Genomic DNA, 25404 nt, shown 5'->3' with positions numbered 1-25404 from the left:
TCCTTCCATACCAACATAGAGAGATATAGATCGTCTTCATAACAAATACCACATCTCTCGAGAAGTCTTTCGCATCTTTGCTCCATCCCCGAGCGTTCGCATAGATGACCAGATCCCTGTAGAGGATACCATCATAGTCTACGGAGAGTAGCTGAAGGCAGATCTTCGGTTCCCATGGACCCATTTTCCAATGAGGTCCTTCGATTTTATAAGCTTTTAGTTGCCCAGCTGCACCCTAACAGCTGGAGAATCTTGGTGGCCTTCCGATTTGTTTGTTTTAATAACCACATTGAGCTGAGTGTGGCCCTCTTTTCTCAACTGTACTAGCTGGGCACTCGCAAAAATGAAGAGTTTTGATTTTTCAGTGGGAAGAAACGCTTGACACTGTTTGACAAGATACCTTCTTCCCTGAAGCAATGAAAGAATAAATTCTTTATCCTCTGCCATCGGATGTTCGGGGGGTTTTTGGTCCCCTTCGTACTAGCTAAAATGTATTTGTGGAGCTAAGAAAGGACCGGGCCCAACCGCGGAGGACTGAGGAAGAGGCTCTAGACTTTCTCCAGACGATGGCTTAATCCTAGAAGATAGACATCCTCAAGGCGATGAGAAACGTTATTTTGTCTTAGCAAAGCCAAATCCAGGCGAGTCAGGCTCAGGGTCCTCACCTGCCCAGCTTTCCCTGCCTGAAGGAAAGCACCTCTCTCGCCAGCTAGCAAGATATTTCTCTTTTCAACCCTTTTTATATTTCATACTGCCTTACTTATTCATTTTTTTGTTCTATGCAGATATGGTCGGATTAAAAGCCAAATTTGTCGAGGCTACCCTTGCTACTGGGAAAAGCAAGGCTATTGCTAGAGCAGCCACGCCTCTGCCTAAGTGTGCTCATCACGTCGAGGATATTATCACTCTTCCTCCTCCCCTTGCAGTCGAGGAACCAGCCTCCACTCAACCTGAGTCTTTCACGAGGGGCAAACCTAAAGTAGTTCCTGCCTAAGCCTCGTGGCCTCAGGGCATCCAACACCTGGCGCTAGCACTGACTCGAACAACCTATCTTCTTGAGGAGTACCAATTCTCTATCCTAATAGCTAAGAACACCCTACAGCCTAGAGATCATCATCACTTAAATGTTGTCGAGACAGACGATCTCTATGATAAGATTATCCACTCCGCGGTGGAGAGCGCCCTGTGTGCATACATGGCCAAGGAGCGAGACAAGGCTCTGAGGTGAGAGTTTGGGGTGTAGGAGATAGACAAAGGTCTCCTACAAGAAGAGTGCTCAAGACTAAAGGCTCGAATTGGTGAAGTAGAGGAGACCATGAAAGAGATGCTGGAGTTTGTAGACAAGCTCCAGGCAGACCTGAACCAAGAAAATGCTTTAAAATCAGTCCTAAAGAATCGGGCAAAGATGGTTAAGGATCAAGGGGCATGCTTTAATGCCAAGTGCAGGAGCTTTAGTCTTAGGTTGAGGAGAACCGAGATGCCTCTACCAGGATCACTGAAGTAGAAGTAGAACTTCAAGAGATGGTAGCCTGAGGAGGGGAGATGTTCGCTAAGACTCGATCAAGAAGGAGTTAGTGAAGTGGTTTCCTTCTAAGGACTTTTATTGGATAGATGACATCTTCCTAGAGGAGGAAGGTGAAGACGAGCAAGAGGAGGAGAGGATTGAAGACATCGACCGAGTCTCTGCAGAAAATATAGTAAATGTAGAGAATATAAATGTAATAGAGACTCAGGAGGAGGAAACTGAAGGTATCCCTCCTCCCATGTAATCTTTTGAGATATTATAAAAGTATCTCCTCTCGTGTCTTGCCATTATTTTTACTAAGTGCTTATATGATTGGTACTCATTCGTAACCCTCTTCCAAACAAGACTTAAATAATTAATAAAAAATGGACTAAGGGGTTAACATCCAACCAAAGAACCTGGTAAACATTGCCTCTGCTAATAAATGATTAAAGTAGATTACTAACCGGATATAACACCAGGTCACTAGCCTAACTAGTGACCACAAAATAAATACTTTAAAAAATTTTACAGAATTGGATCAACGCCTGGATATCTGCCTTGTAGCCTGGGCATAAAAATACTTTAGAAGATTTTTTGTGAAATGGAACTAACACCCGGTCCCGTGACCTGGCTAACACTCGCCTTATGGCCTGGGCATAAAATGCCTTAGAAACTTTTTGTGAAGAAGGGTTAACACCCGGTTGCGTGGCCTAGCAGATACCTGCCTTGTAGCCTGGCATAAAATGCCTTATTTACTTTTTATAAATATGGGAATAACACTCAGACATGGGTCTAGCGAATACCCGTCTTGTGGCCATGGCATAAAGTGCCTTAGTTAGCAGGACTAACACTCAGTCATTGAGTCTAGCGGATACCTGCCTTATGGCCTTGGCATAAAATGCATTAGAGATACTTTGTGAAGCGGGACTAATACTCGGTCATGTGGTCTGGCTAACACTCGCCTTATAGCCTGGCATGAGATGCCTTGTTTAGCAGGAGTAACACACAGATTATGACTTGGCAGAACCCGCCTTATGGCCTAGTGTAAGATGTCTTATTTAGTGGGGCTAATACCCAGATTATGACTTGACGGAACCTGCCTTGTGGTCTGACATAAGATGCCTTGTTTAGTGGGACTAACACCCGGATTATGACTTGACGAAACCCGCCTTGTGGCCTAGCATAAGATGCCTTATTTGGCGGGACTAACACCCAAAATGTGCTCTGGCAGAACCCGCCTTGTAGCCTAGCGTAAGATACCTTATTTAGTGGGACTAACACCTAGATTGTGGCCTGACATAAGATATCTCATTTAGCAGGACTAACACTCGGATTATGGCCTAGTGGAACCGCTTTATGGCCTGGCATAAGATGCCTTGTTTAGCGGAACTAACACCCGGACTATGGCCAGATGGAACCTGCCTTGTGGTCTTGGATGAATGCTCTTTAATCTTTTTTGAAGCAGGCAACCCCATCCTTCCTTGTCACTGAATAATAGAATACATGAAAAATATATCGTTAACTGTTATTGATAAAATTTTCTCAGATTATAAATATTCTAAGAGTGGAAAATGACTCAACCATCTAACTTGACCAGCCTATAAGATCCTGGACGAATAACCTTCAAGACCCTAAATGGTCCTTTTCAGTTTTCGCTCAATCTTACTAGACCCGGCATTGTCGCTTGTCACATCTGTTCTTTCAAAGACTAATTCTCCTACATTAAAGACACGTGATCTAACTCTACTGTTGAGCATTCAAGACATCTTCAACGACTCGTTTATCTTTTCCCTTACCACAGCTAAGTCCTCTTGCAATTACATGAATAACCCTTACAGTTTTACTGCCAGGGGTGGTTTCGTGAGTTGTTATCTCAAGTTCAGGTCTCCTCTCTTCCCTACTCTTTCTATCAAACTTTCAGAGTATGCCGTCTCTTATTAACCTCTCGATCTCGTCTTTTAGTTGCTGGCACTCCTTTATTGTATGTCCATGGTCTTTATGAAAGCAATAGTACTTGGTCCTAATCTCGCCTTTTGGCTCTCTCAGGGTTAAGCTTGGGAGACCACCTTACCTCCTTGTCGTTTTTCCTGATCCACATTAGAATATGTGTTCGTGAGTCATTTAATGGTATATAGTACTTATACTTATTTTGGTCATCTCTTCTTTGGTAGACTGGGAAACTTCTGTGGTCTCCTTCATATTTTCGTCTCTCTGCCTTTTAGTTTTGCTTTTGACTCATCCATTTGTCTTCTCTCAATGCTTGAACTTCATCATCTAGCATGATATACTTTTGGGATTTGTCCATTAGTAGTTGGTACGTAACGGCTAGTTCTTGATTAGGAAATCCATGAACTTGACATTGTGTATTCCTTTCTTTAATGCTTCACATGCTATTTCATGATTTAATTCCTCCACATATATTGCTTCTGCATTAAACCGTGAGATAAAGCTCCTTAAAAACTCATCCTCTCCTTATTTCGCAAGTCAGAGGAGATCTTTTTAGGAAGTATGCAAGTAATAAACCTGGATTTAAATAACATAACGAATTGTGTAAAGTTCTGAATTGAACCTGGTCAGATGTTGATATTATTTCTGAGCCAAACTTGTGAGTGTTGATGGTAACACTCGACACAATATGAAGTCGTTGATATTCTGAAGCTGCATGGTCGTCTTAAAGATCGCCAAGTGACTTCTAAGATCCGTTGTTCCATTATATTTGTCTAAGCTTGGCAGCTTGAACTTGATTGAAAAAGTTTCTACTAAAATCTTTTCTGACAGGGGCGAGGCATCGTCTAGACCATAGTTCTCCTCTTGCTCCTTTTGGTACCTTTATATAGCCCGAACCAGCTCCCAGTCGACGTTCTTTGGAGCCTCATCCGACAACTCTTCATCCTCTAGTTTGGCCTTTCCTTTGGACTGCGCTTGGATTGCTCCTATCCGAGTCCTTGGGGTACCAATGGAAGCGTCCTCCCTTATCTTGGGAGCCATAAATGATGCCTCCCCCCGAACTTTGTATTGCTCAAGAGTAGCCTGCAACCTTTTGATGTATTGGAGCATTTGCTCATTGTTCAGATTGTTGAGATCTGCTTCGTTGACCATATAGGGTGTGTTTTGTCCACTGCCAATAGTGAAAGGAATGATAGCGCACTCATTGGTAGCAACCTTAGCAGTAGCTCGTGACCCGCCGACCATTTCAAGAGAGAGAAAAAAGATTTTTTTTTAACAGAAAGGGGATGAGAGACCGATTTTAATCTAAATGAACATAGAGAATTCAATGAATTTTTCGACGATGAAACCAAACAATATTGTTGAAAAGAAGTTAATGATGTAATTAAAAAGAAGCTAATGATGTAGTTGAAATAGAACTGTATCGCGTTTGGTCAATGTATAAGAGAGATAACATTGAGGTGGTTGGCGCCTACGATAGCCACTTTGACGCTCAAGTCAATAAACTAAAAAATAGGACGAATATAAGAAATTACATAGAATTCAAGAGTAGTTGTGTAAGAATTTTGCGTACCTTTATCTCTACTATCATCAATTTTTATATTGTAAGAAAATGGAGTTAACTATAATATTTCCAGAAAATCCGGCTAGTGCCAGCTAATTGATAAGAGATCCCACGATTATAAGCATAACAGAGATCTGCTATTATATCCGCTAACAGTAACTTAATATGAAAACTCGACCTGCTCAAAATTGAGCGAGTTTTGATGAAAATCAGGTGTCACGATATTCGAATCTTCATTTCTGCGGGTGAGACCGCATATCAACTTATCAGATTCCTACCCACGTGATTCTATGGTGATAGCTTACGACTTACCATAGACAATTATTATATAACTATACTTATTTGTATTAAACTTATTTAATAAGCCTTTGAGACTCATTTTTTCCTTTCTTTATTCTTTATTTTTTTTATTCATTTTAACTTTAAATTTATTTATATTTTTTAAATTTATAATTACTTTTAAAAATTTAATTTAATATTAACTATTAATATTTGATGCATTTATAATCGATATTAATAAATTTATTATATTATGTTGTTAATTTTTTAAAAAATATAGTTCATCTTAATTTATATTTTTTTAATGAAAAAAATTATGTAAAATTTAGATTTTAAATGTTATGAAAATATTAATTATAAAATTATGCAGATTTATTTTTAAAAAAAATAAAAATTTTGTAAGTAAATGAAATAAATTCTTAATTTTAAATAAAAAAATTAAAAAATTACTCTTTTATGAACTGTGAAATAAATATAGTGAGATTTTTAGTTAATTTTTTATTTAAAAAAAAAGTAAAAAAAATAACTTGTCCAACCCCATATTGTGCATATGCATTAAGAATACATCTCCAAATTAAAACATGAAAACAATCTTAGAAAAATATGTCTTCACCAAAAGAAGATAACACAACATTGGAAAACAAGATGTTTGAGCAACAAGACAAGATCTAGCATTCAAAAAGTTCTAAAAGAGAGAATTCTTTTTTCTTTTTTTAATCTTATCATATTATTTTAATCCAAATTAACTTGAACAAAATTTTTGGATTATTAAACCCAAGCTTGTAGGAAAAAGTCAAGACTAATGGATGTTTATTTATTTGTATTTTTTTAGTTTTTAGCTCCATTAACTTATTTAGAGAAAATAACTTCAGAGGTGTTAATAAAAATATTAAGATATTAAAAATGATTTTTTTATTTTAAAAATATTTTTTATTAATTAAATTTTTTGATATTTCTGTGAAATAAATGGAGTTTATGCAATTTTGGTGTACTCATGATACATAATAAAAGTATTTCCCTATTTTTTAAAAAATTCTTAGATCGTTTCTATTGGAAAATTCAGTTTTAATGAATTGGCTTATAATATTTTGAGATCCAGAAAAAAAAATAAGGTTTACAGTGAGTGTGTAAGTTTGGGCGAAAAAAATCACGTTCCTTCCCTTTTATCTATTTTTCTTATCTACTAGTGACGTCTAACCGTCTTTCTGCTATAATGTCATATGTTTTTATCACTCAAATCCGTACGTACGGATTTGTCAGAGCCCCCTCCATGCCAGGTGACCATTTAATTTCCCGGTGCGCATGCTGATAGGGTTACGAAGTGACTGGACCAGCTATTTTTCCTCACGTCATATTGCCAAACTGGGTTATTTTTTGTTGGGTCTATGCTCACGATTGATCCGGTCTGCCTCATGTATCCAGATTAAAACATACGGTGTTGAATCGGTTTACTTGAGAATGGTCTAATGAGTTTTGGGTCTGCGCTATTTTTTAAGACCCGACCTTATTCGCGAGTATAAGAAATCCGGCGGCCATCAACTTAAATGAATGATTATATTATTAATCTTGTATTTGTGTATTGTAGGTGGGATATTCCTTTTCAAATTTGATGCCTTTTTAATTATTTCTATGTATCCCAACTAATGTGGTATCAATTTATAATTAAATAACTTAAATAATCTGGTAATTATTTTTAAAATCATGATTTAAAATTCAATGGAAATCAAATAAAAAATTGTTTACCATTTAAATTTTTTAAAATAGTGTTTACCATTTATATCAAATTTAATAGTTGATATTATTATTTTAAAATTAATCTATACATTTATAAAGAATGAAAGATTATTAAAAACAAAACATATTAGCATGAAATTTGGAAAATAACAACAATGGAACCATCCAAAGAAATGGGCATAAACAAATCAAGGAGGAATTATACTAACGTCAGGGTGAGGAAAACAAAGATGAGATTTTCTTCTTTTCGATCAAAACGACAGAGAGACCGGATTCTTCAATTAAACCTTATACAAAACTTTGGATCCATCTCCTCTCTCTGCTTCTTAGCTGTATAATTAAGCTCTCTCAATTTTCCTTTTTAGCTCCTTCCACTTCCATCAATGCCAACTTGGGAGAGAACCCCAACTCAGAAATCACTCAAAACAAAATTTTAAAGCAAGAACACTAACCCTCCAAACTTTTCTTCTATGCTTTGAAGTTTCTCTAATGGCACGAGCAAATGGTCACCGTTTTGAAACTGTTATTGACGTAGGGAAGCCGGCGAACTTCACCGGAGGACTTGAGTTCACTAGTCTTACTTATACTGTGAGTAAGAAGCAGAAGGTTGATGGGAAATGGTTGAGTCAAGAAGTAGATTTGTTGCACAAGATTACTGGGTATGCACCCAAAGGATGCATCACCGCCGTCATGGGGCCCAGTGGTGCCGGAAAATCTACCTTCTTGGATGGATTGGCTGGCCGTATCGCAAGTGGAAGCCTCATGGGTAGAGTTTCATTTGATGGCACAGAAATGAGTCCAAGCTTGATTAAGAGAACTTCGGCCTATATAATGCAAGAAGACAGATTATTCCCTATGCTTACAGTTTATGAAACTTTGATGTTCGCCGCTGATTTTCGTCTCGGCCCGATCTCCACCACTGACAAGAAGCAGCGGGTGGAGAAGCTGATCGAGCAGCTTGGTTTATCTGTAAGTCTTTTAAAACTACGAACTTTAAATATTGATACTGAAGTCGTCTCTGATATTATTTCTGCCGGCTTTCATGCCAGTCTTCTAGGAACACCTACATCGGTGATGAAGGTACTCGAGGAGTATCAGGCGGGGAGCGCCGTAGGGTGTCAATCGGAGTAGACATAATCCATGGACCATCCTTGCTGTTCCTTGACGAGCCAACCTCAGGTCTGGACTCCACCAGTGCTCAAAGTGTAATAGAAAAAGTGCACCACATTGCAAGATCAGGCAGCACTGTGATCCTTACAATTCATCAACCCTCTTCCAGAATCCAACTGCTCCTTGATCATCTCATAGTTCTAGCTCGTGGGCAGCTCATGTTTCAAGGCTCGCCAAAAGATGTTACTCTCCATCTTACTCGGATGGGGAGAAAAGTCCCAAATGGAGAAAACTCAATAGAATATTTAATCGATGTGATTCAAGAGTACGATCGATCTGAACATGGAGTTGAGGCACTTGCACAGTTTGTACGAACTGGGATGAAACCGCCTAAGTTGTCCGATGAGGATATGTCGGTATCTAGTGTTGTTACACCAGCACCACTGTCCCGTGGGAACCGCCGCCAGCCGGAAGGATCGGGTCAAAGAAGAAATGGCCGGAAACGGCTTCCTTTGCAAACAAGTGTAGATGAATCTAACGAGTTTGACCATAGTCTGCGGAGCCCGTCATGGAGTGGCAGCAATATTGGAGTAGTGCAAACGTTCAGATTTACACCAACTCGCCAAAGGAATGATAGGAAATTGCAAAATCCAATGAGGTAAAGTAATTAAATCTCATGCATGAGTAATTATTGTATATATGCATTGCATTTTTTTTTTCTTGAATTCTCGATGAAAAATTTAACTCCAAATCTCTTAGTTAAATTTTGATATGGGGGTTAAATATGAGAAGAATAATTGCAGTCCAAAAATCTTTGTAACATTTGTACTGATTAGGCATTTTCATTAAGAATTTCCCTTGCAACAAATGCTTAAGCTGATTGGTTTCCAATCCCTCTACATGCTTTCATGCAGTACATCTCCAGGCTACTACACACAATCAAGCGAGATCCTGCCAAGCACTCCAACGCCTCACAGCAGCGACTACACAGTCAACGAAAACGACTACTTAACCCCAAATGCTCCTCAAAACACCCTCCCATATCATCTGGCTCCAAAATTTGCCAATTCTTTCTTCTCAGAGACTTGGATTCTCATGCGCCGCAACTTCAAGATCATCAGAAGAACCCCTGAGCTTTTCCTCTCAAGACTCTTCGTTTTAACCATCATGGGCTTCATGATGGCAACCATGTTCATCAACCCAAAAGATAATTCTCAAGGAATCACAAATCGTCTCAGCTTCTTCATCTTCACTGTTTGTCTCTTCTTCTTCTCTTCAAACGATGCCGTTCCTGCTTTTATCCAAGAACGCTTTATTTTTATACGTGAAACTTCTCATAATGCTTACAGAGCTTCTTCTTACACCATTTCTGGTCTCATCACTTTCCTTCCTTTTCTTGCACTTCAATCTGGTGTCTATGCTGCCATTGTTTGGAAAGCATTGAAGCTTCGTGGACCTTTCTACTATTTCTTGCTTGTTCTTTACGTTTCTCTTCTCTCCACCAACTCGTTTGTTATGTTTGTGAGCTCAGTGGTGCCAAATTATATTCTGGGTTACGCAGCTGTGATTGCATTCACTGCTCTATTTTTCTTGTTTTGTGGCTATTTCTTGAGTAGCCATGATATTCCCATGTATTGGAAGTGGATGAACAAGATCTCCACCATGACGTATCCTTATGAAGGGCTGCTGATGAATCAGTATCAGACGTCGGATGTTTTTGGACATGATCCAACTGGGGAAGCTATAAGTGGCTATTCAATCTTAGAATCACTCAATATTAGTACCCAAGAATTCAAGAAGTGGGAGAAGGTGCTTGTGATTATAGGTTGGGCTGTTCTTTACAGGATTTTTTTCTATCTTGTTCTTCGATTCTTCTCCAAGAACCAGAGGTCGTAGAAAATCACAGCATGGAGAGAAAATAAGTGGAGAATAATGGTTGTTTAATTTTGATTTTGCTAGACAAATCATGTGTTTGATAACTTTGATTGTATTTGGTAGATCATAATGCAAGATAAGTGTAGTTAATCATATAATGAAATGTAATTATCATTTCATTTTACATAATTAGTTGCAAGTAAAAAATAAAATTATGTAATATAATTATATATAATTTTTTAGTGTTAATCATAAAAAAAATCATATTTTTTATAAATTTTTACTAAATTTAGAGAGATTTATAATTTAGTCTATAGGTATTGTAATTATTAACAAATTAATTCTTGCATTTTCAGAAACCTATTAAAACGTCCTTATTTTTTTTCTCCGTCAATAAAATAGTCCTTCCACCTATTCCTACCGTTAAAAATATAGCAAAAAATCAAATTACCCCCTTAGTTTCCTCTTCCTCCTCCTTTTTCATCGATTTTTCCTCTTTTTCTTATTTGATTTTTCTTTTTTTTTTCTTCTTCTTTAATTCTTCTTTAATTCTTCTTCGATTTTTCTTTTTATTTTTCTTCTTTAAAGAAGAGGAGGAGGAGGAGAAGGCGATTCTTCTTCTTTATTATCATCATCTTCTTCTTCTCCTTTCTTTTTCTTCCTCTCCTTCTTTTTTATCATCTTCTTCTATTTTTTGTCTTTTCTGAGAAGAAACTATTTCGTTAACAAAAAGATATAATAAAAACGTTTTAATAGATATAAGATAAGAACAGAACGTTTTAATAGATTTTTGAAAATATAGATTTCTAAAAATAAAATATAGATTTCTAAAAATATAGAGACTGACTTGTTAATAATAATAATATCCAAGAATTAAATAAGAGATTTTATTTGAGAGTAAAATTAAATTTTAAAAATTTTTTCTCTCATTCTTTATCTATTTTTAACGAAAAAAAAAATAATGAAATAACTATTTCAATGACAGAGAAAAAAATGAGAACGTTTTAATATGTTTCTAAAAATGTAAAAACTAACTTATTAATAATAATAATATTCAAAAATTAAATAGTAAATCTCTCCTAAATTTATTGCTAATTAAATTCTAAAATTTTATATATTTTATTAAATACATTATTAACTACTAATAAAATTAAGAACTCATTTCACCCAACATCGCCATATTATTCTACTAGGCGAGCTAAATTCTTAAAAATTTAGAATTTAATTAATAAATTTAAAAATTTAGAATGCAATTGTAAATATCTTTAAAATTAAAGGGTTTTTCATTTTTTTCATTTCCTCTAAAATTAAAATTTATAAGATTTTTTTTTTTTTTTGATAATAACTGAAAACTTCAGGCTTAATTTGCTTTGTTAGATTTGAGGGGAAATTTTTATTTCATTGCTGTTATTTTCAAGGTCTTGTACATCTTAAATTTACCAACTGAACTAAACAAGGATTTGGACGATTGCCATAGGTCCCTAGCAAATCACAGGCAATTTGCTTTCTGAATTTAACCCATAATGATCAGTTCACAGCGCAGCATTCAATAGCCTGACGACCACTTAGAAACGTTCTACACTGTCAGAATACAGATGATCAGTAGAACTCATGCTGAAGCTATAACTGGTAATAAACCATTATGTCGGAGCAGTGCCTCCGGTGAAGGTTCACGTCCACGGAACTCCACAAAAACCTGGATGCAGCATCATAACGTGTAATGTATGCCAAATTGAAGAAACACAAAAAACTAAACTGCATGAGGCAAGCTATTATGTTTGATAAATTTTTTTATGAAACAGATAAATACAGCGTTAAAATTATATCTTCTGTTGTCTGACCTCTAATGGTGCCTTTCCACCTCCAAGAGCAAGAACTGTCTCCCGGAATCTGTGTCCTGTTTCCTTGACAGCCTGCAGCAATAATAGAGCTTAGTTATTATATGCAATACCTCATTTGTTATGCAAACTAGAGAAGCTTTGCTTCAATGATTATGGCAGTATTAGGTTTTCTGTAAACATGATAAACAGAAAACAAATCTTGGAGTAACATAATGAACTGCAAATCAGTATATTTATGGCAGATTTCTAATTGGGAAATAAATCCTAGACACAAATTTAAAATTGAAAATCATGTGTCAATGCCTCTTTAGAATTTCCATGTCTACACCCGATTTACCCTTTGTTTGGCGTGATTTATTTTGTAAGAAAAGAATTCAAATAAATTTTTATAAAATCTTACAAGGTATCAACATTCTTTAAAATGAAAATCTTTTAAGTTTAAAAAAAAATTAAAAAATTAAATTCTTTCATACCAAACATGAGTTTACTGATATTCACAACTCAAAAGTCGATATTCATCAATCATCAAGATAATAGCATCTCAGGTAATCATGAAAACATCCCCATTTCAATGGCTATATAGTCCATTCACAGTGCAATGGATATCCAATTAAATCTTTCCAAGAGGTAATGCAAATCATCATAAGCAAGCAGAATTACAAAATTAATCAGACAATGCATATAAAGAAAGGACAGGAACTTAAAAACTAAAATCAATAAAAGGGCTTAAGGCCAGTCCCAGAAAGCCTTTTCTGCAAACATACCTTGCTGTCATCCAATCCAGCATCCTCGAAAGCTGAGAAAGCATCTGCAGATAGAACCTCCGCCCACTGCAATTAAGAATTTTTACTTTTGGAGCAACAAAGGGTAAACAAAATAGGGGGAGGAGAAAAAGCAACGACATAATTATACAAACAATCCTTTCTTTTCTTTTTCCTTAAGAAGAGGAAGAATAAATTCAAGCTGGGGCATGTTTGCTAGAGGAAGCTAAATGTTCGAGTTAACCATGATGAACCATCAAAAGTGATTGAGGGAAGATAAACTTTTATGACATACAAATCATTTGGGCATCAATACTTCCCAAATCATTACTTCATTACCATAATTCTAGTGCCTCATTAAATTATGGACAAAACTACAGGTGTTTTGAAACTAAAGAATATAATTACCTTATAACTGTAGTATCCAGCTGCATATCCACCTAACAGTCTCAGATAATTCAACTAGTAAGGTCAAAAGTAAAGGACATAGCTAATAAACTTGAGAAAATCATATAACTTCAAAGGAAAGCAAACCTGCAAAAATATGGCTAAAACTACAAAGGAATCTATCTTCAGGCAGCGGCGCGATCACTTGTGTCCTCTTAGACACCCTTTGATCAACATCAAAGATGGTCTCTGACCCACCAGGTATATACCTTGTGTGTAACTCCAAGTCTACACAGGCAAATCTCAACTGCAATTTCACAATGACAAGAAAGCAATTTCAATACTTGCCATGAATTTATGGCCAAGCTACATTCTCTTGAAAATAACATCTTCACTGTTTCATTTGAAATTAGCAACTGGATACAAATTGATATGCATGACCAGAGAAATGAGTACTTAAATTAGAAAGGAAACAATTCTGTACCAACTTTATGAAAGAAGCCACGTTCTCAAATAGATTGAGAACTACCAACAAGTAACCAGCATACAAAGAACTACATATCCAAATAAATTAGAGAAGAAAAACATAAGCAAAATCCCATCATGTTCAACAAACCTGACGAAGACTAAGGGAACCTGCACGGAAAGTCCTTGCAGCAAGGAGCTTCAAATATATGTCTTCTGGGAGAGTCTCCCCAGTCACATAGTGCTTTGCAATGCCCATCAAGGTTTCCCTACAGCAAGAACATGCAAATATATATATATATATATTTTTTCATCAGTTTGAACTTAGTATTGTCCAACAAAGAAATTTTTTAGAAAATAACACAACTTCTAACCAAGTATGATAGAAATGATAAATTTAGAGAATGCCACTGATCATTGGAAAAACAATTTCACAATAGCAATATAAATGAGGTGAAAGAAAAAAGGAATTCTCAGTGAAGAAACTTGAATGATCTATAATAACTTTTGAGGTTAAATTACCTGTGATAACACCAATTTTCCATGAACTGTGAGGGCAATTCAACAGCATCCCACTCTATTCCTCGAATTCCAGCAACAAGACCTTCATCTTGCTTGGTCAGCATATGCTGAAGGGCATGACCAAATTCATGGAAGACAGTTTCAACCTGTAGAAATGCCCTCAATCCTCATTAATAGGACAAGCTTTTCCATGGCACTCAATTTACACAGCCACAGTTCCAGAATACAATTTTTTTTTTCTAATAGGATATACAACTGCCTCAATATACAAGCAAATTATGTAAAAAAAAATAAAAGTTCATATCCTTCTTCATTTCACAAAAACCAATTGAGATCTGTACAAGGATAGTTGTATGACATTGCTACTTTCACTTTATTAAAAGAAGAACAGAGTTATAAAGCTGCAATAATTTCGCACGAGGAAACTTCGAGTCATCATCCTAATAGTCATTTCGTATTTTCACATATTTAAAAATGAAACTTCTAGGTCTTAGTTAAACATGATGTTTAATGCACAGATGTACAGTTGCCTCCTTATGCCTGTATTTTTAAAGGATTGCTGGATGTGAAACCTTATGTTTGTGTGAAACAAATCCTTTGTGCTCCTACATACAACTCAAAACCATTGAGCCAAGATAGATGTGTATAAATCATAAAGCTACCTCCCGAAAAGTCATAAGGCTTGGTTTGTCTCCAACTGGTGGTGTTTGATTGCACACCATGTGGGCAATAGGCAACCTTGGCACAGTACCATTGCGTGACAGAACCCGACTTCTACTAACAACCTCATCCATCCATGCACCTCCTCTTTTCTCAGATGGACGAGAGTATGGGTCGAAATAGAAGTATGCAATTGGACAACCAGAGGAATCCTTAACACAATAGAATCTAATGTCATTGTTCCAAACCTATAAAACCAGAACATATATTAATAGGGTGCAGGACGTTGGCAGAAAGCAGAACAAAAATGGAGCAAACTGAATATATTACAGGAGCTAAACCATCAGCTGGTCCAACATGAATTCCAAAAAGCATCTTTGCGAGATTGAAAAGGCCATCCATAACCTTTGGCAATGAAAAATATGGCCGTAGTTCTTCCTGGAGATTCAAACCAGGAAACAAGTGAGCTCTTCTCCATGAAAAATAGCATAAGTTTTGCAAAAAGTGGAGTTAAGAAAGTGGAATCAGTCATAGATGATGATACCATATCTATTGAAATAATCATATGCATTATTGATCACATTGCAGGCATGTGCATGACTTTCATGTGAAAGCTTAGTGCTTATACATTCAAAACATGTACAAACACATGCTATCATTTCCATTCTTCAGTGCAAGTCAAAATGAGACAGAATGGTATTCAATATTGGAAAAGAATATATATTTCACCTAAATATTTAGTACAAAAGTAAAACCTTAAAAGTGAGCTTGGTATCTCTAACATTTTATGTTTTTTGTTTCTTTTTTTCTTCTCCTTGAAAAACACAAAACACATTCAGATACGTTTCAAGTTGCAACTTTTTCCAATTTTCTTATAAGTGTTTCATCAAACAAAAAATGATAAGATGAAAACATGAAAATTTGGTTGTCAGATAAATCGTTTCTTTTCATTTCCTTTATAACACCCTTCCAGCCCTTTTTTTCTATTTGTCTCATCTCCTCTCACCATCTCTTTTTATCAATGTATACTCTCCTTCTCTAGCATTCAGCAGACAAAATCTCATAACCTCACACTCTCTTCTTTGGCACCCTCCATTAGAAACACCCACCGAGTCTCGACAGATTTCACAATAATTTTAATAGAACCTTTTTCAGTTCTCTTTGACTTGATCTCATCAAAATCAAAGATGTCTTTTGACGCCTAATTCATTTCAATTTTTTGTTTCACCGTATTATAGATTAACAAAATAAATTTAGGTTTACCAAAAGAAAATGTTGAGGGACTCTAGCTGTATACAAAAATCAAGGTTGATGTATTGGGTTAATAATGGTTTATGAATGCATATTGATTAATTCTAATCTATGAGAAGTTTTGAGTTGGGTTCTCTCCCTTCTACTAGCAAATTAATGGTTTGCTCTGTTATAATAGTAAAGGGTAGAAATTTGCACAGAGAGAACTATTATTTACATGATGCCATTTAAGTCTACCATACATTTGAAAGAAATAAATAGAAACAAATCCCAATGTGTACTGTTTCTTCAGAAAGAACAAATAATAAATTAAAACTGGTTTTTTAACAAAATAAAAAACAAAAGAAAAAGGAGAATCCAATGAACAGACAGACAGAAAATTCTTTACTCGGTTTGGGGGAAAATTAACTGAATTGTATTCTGAATCCCTCTAGACAGTTCTTTTATGTGCTAATCAGTGCTTCTAACCTTCCTTTGAACTATTTTCAGTGCACGATTTGCTATTTAAAAGTGTAACAAAATCCACAACTGAACCAGCAAAACAAAACAGACCAAAATGTATCATAAATAAACTAAAATGTCAATTTTATAACGTGTCAGAGAATATTGAGAATTGCAGAAGAAAGATCATAGTTAACAAACCAAATTTGCAACTCATCTCAGATAGACATACACTCACTCACTCACACACACACACACGGAGAGTAAGAGAGAGAGAACCAACCTCATTAATATCATATCTTGACTCACGAAGTCTCTCAGCCCAGAAGTTAATATCCCAGTGATTTAAATCATTTGCTTCTATTGCACCTTGATTTTTGGCAAAAATTTCAAGGTCCTCCATATCTGCAAAATATAAAAGAATGATGTGGTTGTGAAAGTCCCAGTCCAACTAAAGGTGAATTTGCTGAGATTGAGAAGGTAGTATTAAGAGAGAACTTTTGTAAGTTAGAGAAAGCAGATCTTATAAATTAGTCCAACTGTAAAATTTGTTTAGACCACATCATCAACACTAATGGACGATCACTAACTTATCAATTCAAACTGGAATTTCATTTTTGGAATACAGCATAGAAGATGATACATACAACATTCATGAAATCTTTCAGGATATAAGCATGTGTTGCATGTGGAATGGAAATAGTCCACTAAACAATTACAAAAAGGACAAAAAGTGAAACCTTCCTGAGGAAAAAGCTTCACCTCAAGATCAAAATTATTGGAAGTAGTGGTATGCTTACACCAATTTACAAATTATATTTAATATGTTACCTTGCACTGCAGCATCCCAAGAAGCTGCGCGTAGCTTTTCTAAGAGCTCTTCTGCCTTCTGAACACTCGCCATTTTTGTTGCCATGCTTACCTGTTATAAATATTTCAGCAAGGAATCCAAGGGTGTTGTTGGGCATAATAATAAATCATACCTCAGCATAGTTGCTATAATTGAGAAGCCTAGCTTTTTCCTGTCTAAGCTTTAATATTTGGTCAATAATAGGTGTATTATCCAGATCACCAGTTGAAGCACGAGTTACATAAGCACGGTAGACTTCTTCACGCAAATCACGGTTTTTAGCATGTTGCATGACAGGCATAAAACTTGGTGCATCCAATGTAATTATCCATGGTCCATTCTCAGATGTTGCTTCTTTGTGCCCCTGAAAGATAATTTTGATTTTAAAAAAATATTTCAAAAACAATGGCCACAGACATGAGGAATTGAACTAAAATAAATACTAGAAAAAGAGTTAGATATTTTCACATATAATACCTTAGACGTTGCTGTCTGTGCAGCCAATGCAAGAGCTGTAGCAGGCAACCCTTCAATTTCTTTTTTGTCGGTAATGAGTTTTTCAAATTTCTTAGTGGCATCCAATACATTCTCTCCAAACTTTTGAGATAGCTTTTCCAGTTCCTGCAATTTAACACATGATTAAAAAACATTAAACATAAATAATAATAATAATAGTACATAATATTTTAATGGCTGATTTTTGTCTGAGACAAAAGATGGAAGAAGAGGAGATAGCTCAAGGCTTCAAAATGAAAACTTGTGCCAAACAAATTCCCTACCACTCCATGGAAGAACATGAGTATTCCTATTATCAATGACTTCATCAAAGACGCACCTGTTCAATTTTGTTGAATTCTTCCCTTTTATCATCTTCAAGAGCAACACCATTAAGAACAGCCTCCTTTATTTGGGCTGTGCAGACACAAATAGAAAAGTAACCAGGCATGTTGCATGTTAAACAGTAATCTAAATGTTTAATGACTGCTAAGTAATACAATGGATTGATATTGTAAACAATACAACACATACTTGGAAAGGAGTAATCAAAATGCAACATAAAATAAGAGTACATAACCAATAGTAAGTTGTAATCTAGATTCAACAAAATAGCACATCTATTAACTAATTGAGTGCAATGAAGCAATGCCCATATATCAACATGAGTTACATGAAACCATTCAATCAAGGTCCTGAAAGAAATATCCATGTCAATGTGAGTCTTAAAGTTGACCGTATCTCTCCTCTCCCAACCCAAGTTTTTCATGCAATGTCACAAATTCCCAATAAATTGCAAGATTATGGCTCAATAATCAGGAGAACAAGTATAAGATAGCTCACTGCACCAAGGGTACACACAGATCTAATGTCTCTCTTTTCTGAAACCAATACCTAGCATAAATGATAATGGTAGTATCCTCTTCTTTTACCCTTTGATTTTCATAATTACAAGGTCAACTAATAAAAAAGTTAAACTTACACTATTGTAAATAAGCCAAATCTTAATTCCAGGAAAAAAAATAAAAAAGAAATAATAAGCCGAGTCTGACTGCATAAATTGGGTTAATTGATATACATGAAGGTAAATTCCAAGCATGGTCCATGAATCCAAAACAAATCCTTCTGCCTTTGAAAAGAATATGGAAAATTTTAAAATTAAATCAAAGAACCTCACTTGATAGATGGGATTTAATGGATCAAGTTACATCATGCCTAAACACAAGAGAAACTTGAGTAATTGTACTGTAATTGAAATGCAGTTCACATCATGGTTTTAAATAACGGCCCTTATGTAACGGCTTTTGGGGGCCGTTACCCATTACCCTGTTATACAATGGCCTCTCTTGATTTGCAGGCATAACGGCCGTTACGTAACGGTAACGGCCGTGACCAATAGTTAAAATTCTTTTATATCCTTTCTGTTTTGCCCTCTATTCTCATTTTCATTAGTTTCTACACTTTTTAGCAGCTTCAAAGACTATATTTTTTAAGTTTTCTCTTCCCTTCCTTTTTCAAATTTCAATCTCCTCTACATATTTCTCATATAAACTTAAATCCATCATAAACTACTCTATTTCCAAGCTAATTTCTTCGAAAAAGTTAATTAAATTTTATTTAGTTTAGTTTTTAATTGTTTTTTCCCTTTTTAATTTTTTTTTTTTTTTTTTGTGGATTAAAGTGTTAGTTTTGAGTTAAAATTGTACTTTGAGCTATTAATTTACTCATCTATAAAGATTATGTTGGTTTTTCTTATTTTAAGCTATATGATGTTTAACTTAAGTTAAATAATCTATATTTTATGTATTTATGTTTATTATGCATTTACATACATTGTTCTGAATTAAATCTAATCAATATCATTTCATTTATGAACTTTGCAAATTTTTTTGAAAAATTTACGTAGCGTCAAGCCATTACCATTACGTTTTTCCATTACTCGTGGACCACGACTGCGATTTAAAACCATGGTTCACATACAAGACACAAACCAGACAAGAAGTTAAGGAACCCAAACATGAAACACTACACCAGAAACAAGCTTGCTTTTTTAATTTTGCAGGGTAGATACTACAACAAGCCCACTCATTCAATACCAATGCAGCGATCAGTGAGCAATCCTGCAACCAACCTAGTTTAAGGACATTGCATCATTTAAAATTCAACCAAGATCAGTGACATGAAGATTGCAGGGAGATTTCAGAAAGAAATACAAGATTCAAATTCTAAAACCAACAGTTAAGCAACAAGAGATATTTACAAAATAGAAAAAAGCTGGAGAAAAGGATATCCATTTTGGAAAATATGAGAAGTTTAAGATTCTTACATTCCACTATACGTTTCTGAGCATTACTTAGTGACTGCCATTGAGAAGAGTCTTGGATAGCCTTAAATGCATTGTAAATTGGTTTACTTTGTCCCAACCTAAGCTGAAACTTGACTTTTTCTGGCTGCAGAAGAAAAAATAAAGGCTATAAGCAATAGAAATAGTGAAAATTGTTCACAATTCCATGCACCTAACACATCTCTCGCCATGTTTGTAAAGCAATTTAAGATAAACTGTGCAAATCCAAATAAGATCTAAGTAACTTTATTACAGATAGAACTACAATAAACCTTGAAATTAAATCCAAGATCACAAATTTCTGGTTTAGTTGCACTAGGCATTAATTAACTTCAATGATAGTTATCCTTTATCATACATATTTCACTAGATTTCCATCTAGTCCTGACATAGATAAGAATTTATCAATGTCTACATAAGAGAGAGAGTGAAATGCCATATACGAAAATTTACCTGGACTTCTTCAATTGCAGCACGGAGATCAGGTGTATCCTTAACAGCCTTAAGATGATTAATGACCCCCCAAACAACAGTCAACTGATCTATAATCTTTTCCAATGGCTCCACCAACCTTGGCCATGATGGTTCCACTGTTCTCTCCAATTCTTCCAAATCAGTCTCCTGTAAAGCACCATGTATATACACAACATAAATATCAAAGACAAAAAGAAACCATTTTTAAATTCCAAAACCAAAATATAAAAACAGTACAAGCTCCTTCCCCAGAGCTCAAATGAAGAGGAAAACAAAAAATCAGGGGACACGTTTTAAATGGAAAATGAAGAAACATCAAATAATCGATAAGAACTGCTCATGCCCACGTATCACAACATTCAATCAAACAAATTCAACGATTCAAAGACGAATATGTTCAAATAGTGGAAATAATAAAATTGAAAATCTAAGAAATGCATACCCTGAAACAAAAAACACCAACAAGAGATCATAATCATTCAAAAAAGACTATACTTCCGAATAATCCAGACACCAAACAAGCAAAACAGAACAAACCCAGTAACAAAAACCCGAGAAAAGATCAAAGCAACGTACAAGCTTCTTTAACAGAGCACGAATCCCAGGTCGAACATGTTTAGCATCGACAACATCAAAGGGAGGGAATTCAAAGTCCTGTAAGAGAGGATTGGCGTGGAGATTCTCAACAGAAGCAGCCATTGTAGGAGGGGAGAGTGAAGAATAGCAATAAGCGAGCAAGTGTGAAGGTAAGACAGAGAGAGGAGTGGAAATATGTAGAGATTGGAGGCAGAAGGAGAAAGAAGAGGACCACAGAGGGCAGAAATGGGATTTTGGAAATTTATTGGGGGCAATATGGGAAAAATAAGGGCGTTTTAGAATTACGTGGATCGAACGGGAGAGAGAGACGCGTGACGCCATGAACATGTTGAGTACTTGGAGAGTGGCTATTGGCTAAGAGGGACTTTATTTGGAATGCGTAGCGTTTGTTGTCCTTTTCTCTTTGATTGCTAGTCGGCTGAGTTGCGGTTTTGTCCTTTTACAAAATAATAATAATAATAAATTATTATTTAGACTCTTTTATTCACTTGAAAAATATTTTTTTATATTTTTTAAAACTTAAAAAATATAAAAAATCTAATCATTTTTATTGACTAAATAAAAAATAAATTATTTTAAACCACCTTTAACATATTTACTAAATCCTTTATATAAAATTTTTTAATAAATTTTATTTTTTAAATAAAAAATATTTTTTATGAAAAATATTTTTCTGTATAAATTATTTTATATAAATAAATAAATATATAATTTCCATACTATAGATAAATTTATTAGATAGTGTTTAATTTTAAAAATACATCAAAATATCAAAATAATTTACTATTTGATATTTTTATTAATTTTAATTATTAAATATTTTATAAAAAAATATTTTTTATAGGTTTTTTTTTATTTTAATTAAAATATTAAAGAATTTTCAATATTTAAAAATATATTATTAATAATTTTTAAAAAAAATTATTTTTTTTCTTTTTCTTTAAAATTATAGACTTATTTGACTTAATTGAAAAATTAGGAATTTATTTGACAAAAAAAATTATTTTAGGTTTATTTCAACTTCTAACAAGAAGTTCAAATTTGAACTTAGTTTTATTTTTCTAAATATTAATTTTTTTAAAATTTAATTTTTAAATTATAATAAAATTTGAATAACGATAGAATAATTATCTATCATTTAAATTTAAATCGAAACTAATATAATTAACAAATCAGACAAAATACTTTTAAATATAAATGATAAAATAAATTTGTAATTATCAAATATATAAAGACATTTTTTTTATAATCTAATGTTTATGCTTTCTTTTTTTATTTTTATATATATTATAGATATATTATTTTTTATTATAAAAAATTTAATAATAATATTTTATAAAGTTCAAATATTAAATAGTTATAATTTTATAAAAATTAATAGTAAATTAGTTTAATTTTTATTTTATCTAACTTAATTTAATGGTTAAAGATATAATATTAAATTTTTTTTATTTTTATATATATTAAAAAATAATCTTTTATTAATTTTTTAATTATATTTATTTTAAATATATTAAATTTTATTAAATATTAAAAAATATTTTGAGAGATTTTGTAAAAATAAAATAAAATAAAATAGGATTATAATAACCATTTATATATTATTATAATTTAAAAAATAAAAATAAATATTAATTTTCACATAATTATAAAAAAAATAAATAAAAATTATAAAACGAAAATAGTAAATATTATAGTAATTTAGAGAATTTTTTAAAAAATAATTATGTTCATTCATTTATTTATTTATTATTTAGTTGTCATTTTATAATATATTTATATATCATGATAAATGCATAATTTATGCATCCACATTTTTATCAAAAGTTATTTTATCATTACTTTTATTTATTCATTCAATTTTAAGTTATAAGATAATAGAGATGGAATTACAATTGGCCCCACCCAATTTTGGTAAAATTTTTATTTATACTCATATATATTTTTAAAATTTTTTTTAAAATATAATTTTTACCTCTTTAATTTTATAATATTTGTACTTTATCTTTATATTTCTATTATTTTTATTATAAGACTTATTAGTATAAAAGGACAATAATTTTATAATTTTTTTATATTTGTAGTCTAAATTTTTTAATTTTAAATAAAAAAAATTCAGATTTTTAAAATTATTGTAATTGTAATAACTTTTTAAATTAATTTTAATTAGATTTAAATTAACTTACATCATTATTTTTATTATATATGTAATTTAATTAACTTAAATTAAATCTTAATTAATATCTTAAACTTTTAATTAGTTGGGGTGCAACATGCCTTACTTGACTTTATAAAAAACTATGCAGAGATACATAGCAAATGGGCGACACACCGTATATTTTACAGATTTGAGCATGGTACAAAATAAAAATAATTGTGCCAACCATTTCTTAGATAGATCCAATTTGAGATACACCGATAGGCAGCCGGCATATATTATACTCTAATGTAATATAGTTTTGTTTTACAACTACAGCATTAAATCTAACATTTTGTTAGTAATTGTAAACTATATATCGTATAGGTGGAGTAATATTAGAACTATTATCGAAATTACAACGCATATACTAGTGCAACTTCGGTATCAACTTGATCGCATGAAAGCCGAAGAAGTCATTATTCTTAATTTTTTAATTTCATGTCAATTCAAAATATACAATTTTAACCCTTTTATATTATTTTATCTATGCAGTTTATATGGGAAGTATACTCTGATTATATGGTGGATGTTATGCTAGATTACTATCTACAAGGTAGACAAATATGGGGATCAGTAGTGCCACTGTTTTATTTTCATGTTGTAGAGTGGCATCAATCTGATAGAGAGCCCACCACGTCAAACAGATGATATGCATGAAATAAAATTAACATCTTCGCCCTCAAACATCAATACTGGATAGCGCTCTGGGAATCAAGGTACCAACGGATTGTCGGCAGCAATCTTATTACCCAATATTTACATTTCCATTCACAATACATGGATAATACAGAGCATCAATCGGCGTTGTAGTAACATTATATTTCTTTATTAATTACAAAAATAATTATAATACTTAACTTTTGGGATTGATATCTTGATAAATACATTTTACAAGAGAATAGTCTGGAAAACTGCCGCTTATGATAGAGTGAAGTTCATCACCCGACAATGAATGAGACTGAAAATGCAGTCAATTTGATATTTCATGCACTTAAAATGTTTGATCGCATTTTCCAAATATCACCTCCACAACCGGCCCCACCTTCCCAACCACTTTCAAATGATATACATAACGCGTTCTTCTCCTTTATGAACCTTCCACGACATCGTCGCCAAACTACCAGGCTATCAAAGGAGATAGAGATTCTACGACCTACGCTAGACCCTGGTATTATGCAGATACCATCACCGTTTGCATACCATCCATACGACTCATATATAAAATTGGGTCAATCTTCACACATGCCTATTTATGGAGATGATTATTAGAGTCAGTATACAAGATGGGCACCAGGAGATAGGGGTGAGCATTCGGTCGGTTCGATTTAAAATCGAACCGAACCGAATAAACTGAAAATTGAAATTTTAGTGTTTATGAAAATCGAACCGAATCAATTTTGGTCAGAAACCGAATCAAACCAAACTAAATCGGTCTGATTTGGTTCGATTTGATCGATTTCGATTTTTAATAATTTTTTATTTTTTACACTTTATTTTTAATATTTTAAAATTTAATTAAAATATTTTAATTTTAATATGATTTAATTTCTCTATATTATTGAAAAAACATATTATTATCACTAATCAGTTCGGTTTTTTCAGTTTTTTTCTAATCAAAACCGAACCGAACCGAAATAGCCAAAATTTTTGAAATTAAAAACCGAACCGAAATATATAAAAAACCGAATTAAATTTTCAAATCGGTTCGGTTCGGTCGGTTTTTTCGGTTTGAACCGAATACTGCTCACCCCTACCAGGAGAAGGCATGACTAGCACGCCGTTCAACTTCTTCTCTCCTATGTAGACATATACTCCATCAGAATTTATTTTTCCTGCATTCCCCCGACAATCACTAGATGATCCCTCAAGTTGACTTAACTTGTTTTCTTTAAATTTTCATGAGAGATTTTCTCAACCCCTTATTCAAGAAATTTTGACTTTGCAACTCAGGATCTAATTATTGGGAGAGTTCAAGACATCGATCTCAACCTCCTGATTTAAATTTATATATGGCAGAAGATGATATTGGAGATTCTGAGGAGGCTCAATAGGAGTTATCATTTGACGAGCGTCGGTACAATACAAGACGCCCTCAAAAGA

At 33.7% G+C, this 25404-nt stretch overlaps 2 protein-coding genes across 2 annotated transcripts; one reads left to right on the top strand and one right to left on the bottom strand.

Moving 5' to 3' along the window:
* Window positions 1-7360: 7360 nt before the first annotated feature.
* Window positions 7361-10169, top strand: LOC110629337 (ABC transporter G family member STR2). The gene is made up of 3 exons (XM_021776254.2): window positions 7361-8000; window positions 8081-8799; window positions 9056-10169. Exons 1-3 carry the CDS (start codon window positions 7521-7523, stop codon window positions 10035-10037), a joined length of 2181 nt encoding a protein of 726 aa, XP_021631946.1. The 5' UTR covers window positions 7361-7520; the 3' UTR covers window positions 10038-10169.
* A 1225-nt stretch (window positions 10170-11394) lies between these two features.
* Window positions 11395-21448, bottom strand: LOC110629874 (probable cytosolic oligopeptidase A). Its single transcript, XM_021777057.2, has 17 exons — window positions 21084-21448; window positions 20487-20654; window positions 20016-20139; window positions 18030-18106; window positions 17672-17815; window positions 17328-17558; window positions 17176-17266; window positions 16628-16749; window positions 14983-15090; window positions 14655-14900; window positions 13993-14138; window positions 13622-13739; window positions 13153-13312; window positions 13027-13058; window positions 12622-12687; window positions 11858-11929; window positions 11395-11712 (listed from the first exon to the last, which is right to left on the bottom strand). Exons 1-17 carry the CDS (start codon window positions 21429-21431, stop codon window positions 11626-11628), a joined length of 2340 nt encoding a protein of 779 aa, XP_021632749.1. The 5' UTR covers window positions 21432-21448; the 3' UTR covers window positions 11395-11625.
* Window positions 21449-25404: the final 3956 nt, after the last annotated feature.

Source organism: Manihot esculenta, chromosome 13 (assembly GCF_001659605.2).
Source record: "Manihot esculenta cultivar AM560-2 chromosome 13, M.esculenta_v8, whole genome shotgun sequence".
Taxonomy (NCBI): domain Eukaryota; kingdom Viridiplantae; phylum Streptophyta; class Magnoliopsida; order Malpighiales; family Euphorbiaceae; genus Manihot; species Manihot esculenta.
Note: the sequence above shows the minus strand (reverse complement) of the source record. Positions and strands in the feature narration are given on the sequence as shown.

What these genes read in the sequence shown, in the direction of transcription:
- LOC110629874 (XM_021777057.2), bottom strand. Translation starts at nt 21,431, where the DNA reads ATGTTCATGGCGTCACGCGTCTCTCTCTCCCGTTCGATCCACGTAATT. An exon ending in ATTATAGCAACTATGCTGAG is followed by an intron (nt 17,267 to 17,327) that starts GTATGATTTATT and finishes TATTTATAACAG; the next exon opens with GTAAGCATGGCAACAAAAAT. An exon ending in CAAGATATGATATTAATGAG is followed by an intron (nt 15,091 to 16,627) that starts GTTGGTTCTCTC and finishes TTGAATCTCCAG; the next exon opens with GAAGAACTACGGCCATATTT.
- LOC110629337 (XM_021776254.2), top strand. Translation starts at nt 7,521, where the DNA reads ATGGCACGAGCAAATGGTCACCGTTTTGAAACTGTTATTGACGTAGGG. An exon ending in TCGAGCAGCTTGGTTTATCT is followed by an intron (nt 8,001 to 8,080) that starts GTAAGTCTTTTA and finishes CTTTCATGCCAG; the next exon opens with TCTTCTAGGAACACCTACAT. An exon ending in AAATTGCAAAATCCAATGAG is followed by an intron (nt 8,800 to 9,055) that starts GTAAAGTAATTA and finishes GCTTTCATGCAG; the next exon opens with TACATCTCCAGGCTACTACA.